This window comes from Mustela putorius, unplaced genomic scaffold (assembly GCF_011764305.1).
Source record: "Mustela putorius furo isolate JIRA1106 unplaced genomic scaffold, ASM1176430v1.1 tig00003836_pilon_pilon_pilon, whole genome shotgun sequence".
Classification (NCBI taxonomy): Eukaryota; Metazoa; Chordata; class Mammalia; order Carnivora; family Mustelidae; genus Mustela; species Mustela putorius.
Window position 1 is genome coordinate 33,595,302 of NW_025421989.1, and position 12,406 is coordinate 33,607,707.

The 12,406-nt window shown below is 37.1% G+C and overlaps 1 protein-coding gene across 1 annotated transcript in view; it reads left to right on the forward strand.

Moving 5' to 3' along the window:
- OTC (ornithine transcarbamylase) overlaps nucleotides 1-9,230 on the forward strand; it is a 62,755-nt gene extending 53,525 nt beyond the window's left edge. Inside the window, exon 10 of the mRNA XM_004754893.3 lies at nucleotides 8,865-9,230. Within this exon, the coding sequence (XP_004754950.1) occupies nucleotides 8,865-8,924 (60 nt within the window). The 3' untranslated portion in view covers nucleotides 8,925-9,230. The remainder of the gene's footprint in view (nucleotides 1-8,864) is intronic.
- Nucleotides 9,231-12,406: the final 3,176 nt, after the last annotated feature.

Sequence of the window (12,406 nt, forward strand, 5' to 3'; positions counted from 1 at the left end):
ATTTTAATAAAAATTGAGGCTACTCTTAATCAGCCTGAACACCAGCCACCATTGCCTGCCAACCATTATATTGTATAATTCTTATTTTACAGTCCCCTTGTTAATATTTATAGATTCCAAATTCAGTGCCTGGCACAAAATGAGTATTTAAAGAAATCTTATTTCCTTTCTCTTTTCTTCCTTTTATGACTTACCTAGATCATTGTTTTGGTTCTCTACTTGACTTTGGCTCTATAGATATATCTGCTTTAGGTACTAAACATTTCCAGAACTGCAACAAAACAAATTTAACAAAATACTTCTCCACTTAACATAAGTTTCATCTTCATCACTGCTATTCTAGGAAATATTAACCTTACATCTGTGTGTTACAATAGTCCAAGCATCACCTTCTTCTCTGAAAAACTGAGAATCATGTATCATAATTTAGTACCACTGTGGGTTTTTTGTTTTTGTTTTTGTTTTTAGTTTTTTAGTTTTTAGTGATTTAACTGATTTCAATTACTGTACCAGCTGGGGTCTTACTAGCAAACAGAGGCCACTCTAGGAAAGATAAAAAGATAATATAAGAATTTATTAAGAGACATTTAGCAGTGTCCAGAATCTCTGGGGAAAGAAGGTGCAGCAAGTCATTCCTGGATACCACATATTCAGAAACAACACACACAGGAAAATCGCCCAACAACATCGTGGTTTTTTAGTAGCCAAACAGCACTGACACAGCTATGCAAAGCCTGGTACCTAAGACCCCTGAAACTAAATGCCAGATACTCCATTATTGCTGCCCCAGCTGAACCAGATACCCCACATCTGCTTAGACCAGAAGATCTAATCTCTCAGACGATGGCTTTCAATGCACATTGTTCGCTTATGACTCTAAGACTTGAGTACCTACAATTGAGTGTCATGTCTGCACTGTAGCTTTTGGGAAAAGTAGTTTATAACTTTCAAATTCTGGAGTACAGAAAAATGAGCTGGAAAGGACTCTGGTAATTTTTTTATCTAATGGGAATTCATTTTATCTAAATGGGAATAGATAGGGTTATTTTATCTAAATGGGAATAGATAGGGTTATTGTGAGCATTAAAATAATACACGTAAGCATTTAGTATGGTATCTAATACACTGTAAGTATTATGATAATTATTATCACTGACATCTTCTTCATTGTTGACCTAATACAGTGACCAGGGGGGTTTTGAGCTCCACTATGGCTGCTTGAAAGCCAATCATGGTTTCCTTTCCAATGGAAAGTTATATGTCAGGTCTAAATTTGTCATATATAATAGGAGGGATGGTTTTGTTTTTACTGTACCTTCCAGCTGGCCACCTCAGGACACTAGCTTTGGCCAAAATGGCAACTGCCATGTTATCTAGACCAGTGCTTCCAAAGCTTTTTTAAAAATTTTTTTTTATTATGTTACATTAGTCACCATACAGTACTTCATTAGTTTTTGATGATGTATTGTTACATGATTCATTGTTTGCATATAACACCCAGTGCCCTACCATCATCTCTCCATACCCTACCTTCCTGAAGTGCCCACTATTAATAGGGGAAAATATATTTCAAAGCAAACAAGAGGCATAGCCATGTTAAAATGAAGGTAGAGCATCTAAAATAGAAAGAATATTGCCTGGGAGTGAGAAGACTTGCACCCTAGATGCATTCTTTATATATTGCATACTTTATATACTTTTTTTTAATCTTCAGTTAGCCAGCATATACTTTATATATTTTATATAGTCTTTAATGCTCGTCAACTCTGCCACCTTGGATAAGTATTACCTCCCTGGGTCCTGGTTTCCTCACAGATAAGATCAACAGATCAAACTATACAGATGGCAAATGATTTTTAATCATAGGGCCCTCAGTCTCAGCAACAGGCTACTTAAGTTATCTATGTTCAGAAGGTTCTAAGCCTGCCTGTGGTCTCAGAAAGAAAGTGGCATAACTGACTAGTGACACCTGACATGGATTCTGGAAGAGAGGTGGTGACACACATGCTATATTCTTCAATTCTCTGAGTTAGAGACTAGAGGTCCCATTGAGTGAAGTTCATGTTGGCAGTCGTATACTATGCATCTACTGGGTGCTGGTCCCTCTGCCAGGCATTTGGAGATTAAAAAAAAAAAGAACAGTATGTAGTCCCCACTTAGCCTGTACAATTCATAGGAATATGATATTTTCAGGGGAGATGAGACCCTAGAGATTGTCTAGTCTAAATTCCTATTTTACATGGAAAGAAATGATTCTTAGGTAACTTATTTAGAATGGCATTTAGGCTCAACACTACTGAGATACATTTCTCTGGGATGTTCTAAAGGCACAATACTTGTTTTCCTCTAGAAATTCCCTAGCCAGTGCAATAGCTACTAGGCACTTGTGGCTATTTCTATTTAAATTTAAACTATTTAAAATTAAAATATAATGAAATGTAAGAGTGTATTCCTCAGACATACTAAGCACATTTTAAGTGCTCAATAGCTACACATGGCTGGTGGCTACATTATTTGTATCTGACAGCACAGACATAGAACATTTTGATAATTGCAGAATGTTTTACTGGACAGGACTACTGTCTAGAGAACGATTTCCACACATAATTTCATTTAAAATCAGGATGGAAGAAGAAAAGAAAAATACAATCTAGCCTCAAGTTCTAACATGTCCATAATGACTAATGTCAAATACATAACTAAATAGGGTGTGGCTTGCTCCAAAAGCATATAACATTTTTATTAACATATAATGTATTATTTGCTTCAGGGGTACAGGTCTATGATTCATCAGTCTTACACAATTCACAGGGCTCACCGTAGCACATGCCTTCCCCAGCAAATGCATATTCTTTCAGTACTTAGAGGAGCTTTTCAAGGCCTCCATGTTGGGTGAATTCTAGCTGTGCTCTTTAGAACACTCTAGTAATCATATCATTCTCTCCATAGTGCACAAGGGACAAGCCTTTGGATGCCTTTGTTTTATTTTGTTTTTTTATTTTTTTTCATTTTTTAAAAATTTATTTTCAGCATAAGAGTATTCATTGTTTTTGCACCACACCCAGTTCTCCATGCAATCCGTGCCCTCTCTAATACCCACCACCTGGTTCCCCCAATCTCCCACCCCCTGCCCCTTCAAAACCCTCAGATTGTTTTTCAGAGTCCATAGTCTCTCATGGTTCACTCCCCTTCCAATTTCCCTCAACTCCCTTCTCCTCTCCATCTCCCCTTGTCCTCCATGCTATTTGTTATGCTCCACAAATAAGTGAAACCATATGATAATTGACGCTCTCTGCTTGACTTATTTCACTCAGCATAATCTCTTCCAGTCCCATCCATGTTGCTACAAAAGTTGGATAATCATTCTTTCTGATGGAGGCATAATACTCCATAGTGTATATGGACCACATCTTCCTTATCCATTTGTCCATTGAAGGGCATCTTGGTTCTTTCCACAGTTTGGCGACCGTGGCCATTGCTGCTATAAACAGTGGAATACAGATGGCCCTTCTTTTCACCACATCTATATCTTTGGGGTAAATACCTAGTAGTGCAATTGTAGGGTCATAGGGAAGCTCTATTTTTAGTTTTTTAGGAATCTCCACACTGCTCTCCAAAGTGGCTGCACCAAATTGCATTCCCACCAACAGTGTAAGAGGGTTCCCCTTTCTCCACATCCCCTCCAACACATGTTGTTTCCTGTCTTGCTAATTTTGGCCATTCTAACTGGTGTAAGGTGGTATCTCAATGTGGTTTTAATTTGAATCTCCCTGATGGCTAGTGATGATGAGCATTTTTTCATGTGTCTAATAGCCTCTTCACTGGAGAAGTGTCTGTTCATACCTTAAAGAACTAGAGAATCAACAACAAATCAAACCTGCTCCACACATAAGTAGGGAAATTATCAAGATTAGAGCTGAGATCAATGAGGTAGAAACCAGAGATACAGTAGAACGTATCAATGAAACTAGAAGCTGGTTTTTTGAAAGAATCAATAAGATCAATAAACCATTGGCCACACTAATACAAAAGAAAAGAGAGAAAGCCCAAATTCATAAAATTATGAATGAAAAGGGAAAGACCACAACTAACACCAAGGAAGTAGAAAAAATCATCAGAAGTTATTATCAACAGTTATATGCCAATAAGCTAAGCAACCTAGATGAAATGGATGCATTCCTGGAAAACTATAAACTCCCAAAATTGAACCAGGAAGAAATTGACAACCTGAATAGACCAATATCTAGTAACGAGATTGAAGCAGTGATCAAAAACCTTCCAAAATTTGGTGAGTGATGTGAAGTGTGTAAACCTGGTGATTCACAGACCTGTACCCCTGGGGAAAAAAATATATGTTTATAAAAAATAAAAAATTTTAAAAAACCCTCCCAAAAAACAAGAGCCCAGGACCTGATGGATTCCCTGGGGAATTTATCAAACTTTCAAAGAAGAAATAACACCTATTCTCTTGAAGCTGTTTCAAAAAATTGAAGCAGATGGAAAATTTCCAGACTCTTTCTATGAAACCAGCATTACTCTGATCCCCAAACCAGGCAAAGACCCTACCAAAAAGAATAATTTCAGGCCAATATCACTGATGAATATGGATGCTAAGATTCTCAACAAGATCCTAGCAAACAGGATCCAATAGCACATTAAGAAGATTATCCACCATGGTGGGATTCATTCCTGGGCTACAAGGATGGTTCAACATTCACAAATCAATCAATGTAATAGAACAAATTAATATGAGAAGAGAGAAGAACCACATGGTCCTCTCAATTGATGCAGAAAAAGCATTTGACAAAATCCAGCATCCGTTCCTGATTAAAATGCTTCAAAGTATAGGGATAGAGGGAACATTCCTGAAATTCATAAAATCTATCTATGAAAGACCCACAACAATTATCATCCTCAATGGGAAAAAGCTTGCAGCCTTCCTGTTGAGATCAGGAACACGACAAGGATGCCCACTCTCACCACTCTTGTTCAACATAGTATTAGAAGTCCTAGCAACAGCAATCAGACAACAAAGAGAAATAAAAGGTATCCAAATTGGCAATGAAGAAGTCAAACTCTCTCTCTTCACAGATGACATGATTCTTTATATGGAAAACGCAAAAGACTCCACCCCCAAACTACTAGAACTCATACAACAATTTATTTTGTTTTTAAAATATACCCTCTCCTCCCCACGAAGTTTGCTTTTGTATTTTTCAGTAATTAGGAAGGCTGTAGAACTCATAAAATGTCAGGTACATTTCTTCCTCTGCCTACAGTTTTTACTGTGGACCTGAAGTAACCTAAAGAGACTGCGCAGTAGAGCTGATACTTCAAAGCACTGCTATCAGAATGGTCCTTAGATATGCAACACCACTGCAAATCTAATTCACAGTATTTTTGTACTTTATTTCTCTCCAAATTAGGGATGGCAGATCAAATACAGGATACCCAGTTAAATTGGAATTTTAGCTAAACAACAAATAATTGTTTAGTATAGGTATGTCCGATGCAATATTTGGAACATACTTACAGTTTAAAAAAAACTGTTGCTTTCTTAAATGCCAATTTAACTGTATTTATTTATTCATTTAACCAAATCTGGCAACTCTACTCCAAGTTGACTTTATAAGACTTAACATTTGAAAATAAATTTGACACTTGCAATGACCATTAACAATAAAAAAAAAAAAACTGAAATGTGATCCTAAAAACCCATAAAGAAGCTTAAAATATTTTACCTGGAAGGTGTTCTTATCCTAGAGTTTGGCCTTCCTAGTTTCTTCTTGTCATTCAAATCTCAAATGTTATTCCTTTAACAAGGCCTTCACTGGCCACCCACTCTTTTTTCTTAAATTTTATTTTATTTTTTCAGTGTTCCAAGATTCATTGTTTATGAATCACACCTAGTGCTCCACGCAATACATGCCCTCCTTGATCCCCAGCACCAGGCTCACCCAACCCCTACACCCTTTCCCCTCCAAAACCCTCAGTTTGTTTCTCAAAGTCCACAGTCTCTCATGGTTTTTCTCCCTCTACAATTTCCCCCCAACAATTTCTCCCTCTACAACTTCCCCCAACAATCTCCGTGTTATTCCTTATACCCCACAAGTAAATGAAACTATATGATAATTGACTCTCTCTGCTTGACTTATTTCACTCAGCTTAATCTCCTCCAGTCCCATCCATGTTTATACAAAAGTTGGGTATTCATCCTTTCTGATGCAGGTATAATATTCCATTGTATATATGGACCATATCTTCTTTTTTAATTAGTTTTTTTATTTTTTAAAAACATATAATATATTTTTATCCCCAGGGGTACAGGTCTGTGAATCACCACGTTTACACACTTCTCATGGTGGGTGAAGGGGGTAGGAGAAGAATAAATGAAACCAGATGGGATTGGGTGGACCATATCTTCTTTATCCATTCATCTGTTGAAGGGCATCTTGGCTCTTTCCACAGTTTGGTGACTGTGGCCATTGCTGCTATGAATATTGGGGTACAGATGGCCCTTCTGTTCACTACATCTGTATCTTTGGGGTAAATATTCTGTATCTTTGGGGTAAATATCCAGTAGTGCAATTGCAGGATTATAGGGTAGCTCTATTTTTAATTTATTAAGGAATCTCCACGCTGTTTTCCAAAGTGACTGCACAACTTGCATTCCCACCAAGAGTGTAAGAGGGTTCCCCATTCTCCACATCCTCTCCAACATTTGTTTCCTGTACTGTTGATTTTGACCATTCTAACTGGTGTGAGGTGCTATCTCAATATGGTTTTGATTTGGATCTCCCTGATACTAATGATGATGAAAATTTTTTCATGTGTCTGTTAGCCATTTGTATGTCTTCTTCGGAGAAGTGTCTGTTCATGTCTTCTGCCCATTTTTTGATGTGATTACCTGTTTTGTGGGTGTTGAGTTTGAGGAGTTTTTCATAGATCTTGGATATCAGCCCTTTGTCTGTAGTATAATTTTGTGAATATCTTCTCCCATTCCGTGGGCTGCCTCTTTGTTTTGTTAACTATTTCCTTTGCTACCCACTCTTAAAGAGGTTCTTCATCCTCCTTTATCACATTATTTTATTTTTATTTTATTTTATTTAAATGTTTTAAAAATTTATTTATTTGAGAGAGACATAGGGCTCGATCCCAGGACCCCAGGATCATGACCTGAGCCAAAATCAGACACTTGGTCCATTGAGGCACCCAGGGGCCCCTCCATTTTTTATTTTACTTATTTTTTTTTTAATTTTTAATTTTTTATAAACATATATTTTTATCCCCATGGGTACAGGTCTGTGAATCACCAGGTTTACACACTTCACAGCACTCACCAAAGCACATACCCTCCCCAATGTCCATAATCCCACCCCCTTCTCCCAAACCTCTAATGACATTTATCCCGACTTGGTATTTTTCTGTTTGTTGCCTGTCCCCCTACTATAATGAAAACGCCTTCATAAGAGCATCGATCTTGTCTATAATGCTCTTTGTTATACCTGGAAGGGAGCACGACACCCTATATTTGTGCTCAAAACATTTTTTGTAGCCTACTGGTGATATAGGGTATTGCTTCCAGAATACAGACTTTGGAAATTAAGTTAAAATTCTGACTCTCTATGTGATCCTGAGCAAGTCCTGTTTATTCATATGATAATGGAGATAAAAATAGAAATAACTTCATAAGTTTATGAGGATTAAATGAGGTAAGAGTCATCTAAGCGTAGTGATTAAGATCTTAGGGACAGGCAGATGTAAATCCATCCCCTACTACTACCACTCAGGAAATACCTACACCTTCCTCTCTCTTACCACTTCACACAAGTAGGGAAGGATATGAAGTGTTATGGTGCACATAAAGCACTCAATACAGGGCCGAACACATGGTTACTGTTCAGTAAATACATTCAATGAATACCTATGAAATAGAAAACTTGCATTTCTGGTATAGGCTAGGGACACATGTACAGTATGGTCAAAAGGAGACAGTAAGAACATGTAAGGCAGTAAAACCACCTCCTAAGGGTGAAGTCAGAGAAACCTGAGTCTAAACCCAGTTGTTTACTATCTGCTTTTTCCAGGATCTTCCCATATATAAATGATAGTAACAGAAGTTACCTTAGAAGCTTATTGCATTAAATGAGATAATGGATAGACATTTCTACCTAGTAGCACCTAGCACAGTGCCTGGCAAATATTTCTTAAGTGACCAACATATGATAAGGCATTTAGTCCGGTACACAGTAAGCACTCAGTAAGCATTTGTTGTGGTTGTTTCTGATATTATTACTATTGTCATTATTGTGGAAGCTGGGAAGAGTAAAAGTGCAAATTACCATTTGTGGGTAAATTATAAATATTCCTTCATGAGGACCCAGATTCAGGCAGACATTATTTGTTAGCCCAAATAATTTACTTTTCTTATTCTACATCTGATTGATTCTAAACTTCTCTAGGTTATAAGTGACCAAACCACAGCATAAACATCAGGATGAGAGGGATTATATTTCTCTAAAACCAACCAATACCTAGGTTTCACTTATGACTGGAAAATCCAATAATGGTTACCACCATGGTATCTCATTTTAACTCTCTTATCCACTAGTTCTGGAATGAGGCCTAAGTAAGCATGGCGTTTCTGCATTTATTTGGGTCGGTCTGATCCTTCCAGACCTTCCTCTATCCAAATAAAAATGATATTAATTTAGAACTGTCCCCTTATCATTTCCTTCGGAAAACACATTTTAACTACAGGCCTTCAAAGCAGCAATCCATTTCCTCTTCCTTAGATCCCTAAGCAGAGTCTTGCTAATATTTGCCCATTTCTTTCTTTCTCTTTCTTTGTTGTGTCATCCCAGGCTGTCATGGTGTCCCTGCTGACAGATTATTCACCTCAGCTTCAGAAACCAAAGTTTTGATGCAGTGATGTTTGTCAAGAGAGAAACAATGTTCTTCAGTACCTGAAAAAGCCAACGTATGGAGGAAGGAGAAGAGAATCTAAGAAATAAACAAATCTTGACACACAGTATAGGTGAATGATGTGATACTGCTTTACCATTGTGAAACCTTCCTGAAGGCCTTAATTTAAGCGCTGATGCACTACAATACATGGCTTGACTTGGTTTAAACTCTCTAATGCACAATTTCGAGTTACATTTGGGTATTATATTAATAGTCGTGTACACTTGCTTCAACTAAACATAAAATACTGTGTTCATAATGCATAATGTCTAAGCCATTAAATATAATCTATGCTTATTACCTTAATAAATTATCACTTGTGCTAATTTGTAAGTAAACATTTACCAGGCAGTCAGCTGCTGGTAGATCTGTGGGCTGTGTTCATATCCCCCAGGACCAACAAGGAAGCCAAATGATCCATCTTGCTGATGTAGTAGTTTTCAGGCAAATGAGGTGGACAGACATTTACTTATGCATGGAGGAAATGATGAAATTCTCGGAAAACAGCTATAACAGTGCCCAAATTCTAGTTTTTTCTGGTTATATGTGGGAAGGATTTTTCAAAAGCACACACCTCTTCTCCGTAATGAACATTTAATGTCAAAAGCCTAAAGAAGCCTTTGTGAACAAGTGGCAAAACCATGGAAACCTAGGTGGGAACATAAGATCTGTTGCAGAGTGATATTTTCGTAGGTTCAAATTCTCTAGCAGAAGCAATTTAATTTTTTCATGTTTGTGCTTATTGTGCATCTACTCACACCCCACACCGGATGTGTCTATAAATGCACTACTTGCCACATTTTAGCCCATTCTCTTCTCTACAATTTCTAACCAGGATAACAAAAATTTGCATCACTGGATTATTATAATTAAGGCTACATGCTTTTGTGGGTGATCAAAATTTGTATTGTTGTATTATTATGGTACAAATTAAACATTTTTAGTCAAAATATTAAATAACATAAGTGGAACTTTAAGAAAATAATGTATTTCACAGGGGACAAAAAAAAAATAACCATCTTTATGTTCTGCCTCTACTATTAGAAGAATGTTTCCAGGCTGGTTGACAGATATTCTTTAGCAGATAACTATGGCTTAAGTGAGTAAGAGATGAATTACAAATTAGATTTGCAATGAATATGCAATAAAATATATTTTTAGGGAGGAAAAGGCAGATAATGTTATAAGAGAAAAATCCATTTTTTCTAGTAAATATCAAAGTTGACTTTCTTGTCTATGGTAATTTCTTAGGACCACTCAAGAAAGAAAGAATGGAGTTTAACAGACTATCTTCTTTCAGTAGAGAGTATAGAATGATTTAACCAGAAGGTGCCATATACACTGTGGAAGCTCTCCCTCAAACTACCTATATATAAAGGACATAATCCTAAGTATACTTCTACTATCTAAATGGTAGCCCATGGTAATGACCTTTCTTTACAGGTTACTCTCTGAACCAAATGGAAGGTATATTCTTCACTCAATCAAAAATAACTTCTAGGGCGCCTGGGTGGCTCAGTGGGTTGAGCCGCTGCCTTCGGCTGGGGTCATGGTCTCGGAGTCCTGGGATCGAGTCCCGCATCGGGCTCTCTGCTCGGCGGGGGGGCCTGCTTCCTCCTCTCTCTCTGCCTGCTTCTCTGCCTACTTGTGATCTCTCTCTGTCAAATAAATAAATAGAATCTTTAAAAAAAATAACTTCTAATCATTTTCTTGTCATAATGTAATCACTTTATCTCAATAAGCCCCGAAATTTTCTTTTTATGTATACACCAATTTAATATCTTTCTCAACATAAAACTATAGGAATTTATTTGCTTTCTTAACTTTTCATCTTACAAAGACATTATTTATAACATTAGGAATAAAGAAAACAAGGGAGGAAGATATAGCCTTAATTTTTCCAAAGCTATTTTTAATCTCCTATTTTTACTTTTTATGTTTTCTTCCCTCATCACCTTTTCTTTATATCTACTGCATCAGCAAAGATTAACAAAAACTCCAGCAATGACCCTTGGGTCTCTGGTGTACATAATAGATCCTAACCATTTAATATAACTTGCCAAAGATTTCCTTTCTTCCAGGCTTTCTTCACACAATATTGGAAGTAAAACATCAAGTAATTACACTGCGATGATTTCAGCGTTGGAGAAGAATCAACAGGTTTCTTTCCCCCCAATTTTAAGTTTCTAGGAACTTAAGTAATTCATTGTCAAATATTTCTAACTGATATTGCATTAATGACTTAACTATAGTAAAATACCCAGGCAAATCTGCACAGATTAGCATGGCAATGCTATGTTAGACCTCCTACACAAGCAAGTGACCCTAGAACCTCAGTTAAAATGGCGGGGACCCCTTAGTCCAATGCCAAAGTGTCAAGGCAAGTATCCTCATGTGATAAAAATGAACAAAGAATACATACAGAGAAGGTATATACAGAATATATTTGGGGGAGGGGGTTTCTGTTTTAGAAGCTCTCCTCAACATCTATATTATGGAGGTGGTTGAAGTACATCTTGAGGCATGGCACCACTCAGCAATTTTGTAGCCTTTATGTCTTTTGACAGATATAAAAGGTTATATCAAAAAATGGAAAACCAGTTTAGTCACAATGATCAGACTCTTACAACTGGGAACACATCATTGATGGTGTTCCACATCACATTACTGATGTGAAACTTGTGCTCTGTGCCAAAGTCTCAGGCAAAAGGTGTGAGTAGGACTGAAACCTGGATTGCACTTCAGTTAGCAACTCTTGTGCTTCCTTCAGGCCTTACAGCCAGGAGAAAAGAGTGACTTTTTAATAGTCACCCCTACCCAGGGGGCACATTTTTCAGCATTTCATAAGCCTGAATAGGTGTTTTATTTTAAGTCACACAAAGGGCCAGTATCTGGCAGGGGTGGCCCTACCATCAATTATTTACATTTAGAATTTTTTTCAATACCATCTTATACTTGATTGAAATAAGACACATAGAGACACTTCAGTGTCTTGCCTCAGTTTCTGCCACAGTTTCATTAAGACTTCACAATGGAAGTGAAAGTGTCTGTTTATTTTTGTATGGCAAATACATGACTGATCATTGAAGCAGAACTTTGAGATCAACTCTGCCATTCTTTGATCTTTTGAAGAAATTCATCCCTTGTCCTGAAAATTTAATATCAATTAAAGGTAAAAGAATCATGGTCAATAATGAAGCTGAAAAGAAGAGGGAAAGAAAGGTAATGGATCACAAAGGTAGACTTAGGGAACTCAGCAGCTTATTAAAATGTAGTAACATTTGTATCATAGGAGCCCCAGAAGATGAAGAGGGAGAAAAGGGGGCAAAAGTTTTATTCAAACAAATTATAGATAAAAACTTCCCTGATCTGGGGAAGGACACAGATGTCAAAATCCAAGGAGCACAGAGAACTCACATTAAATTCAACAAAGGTTGAT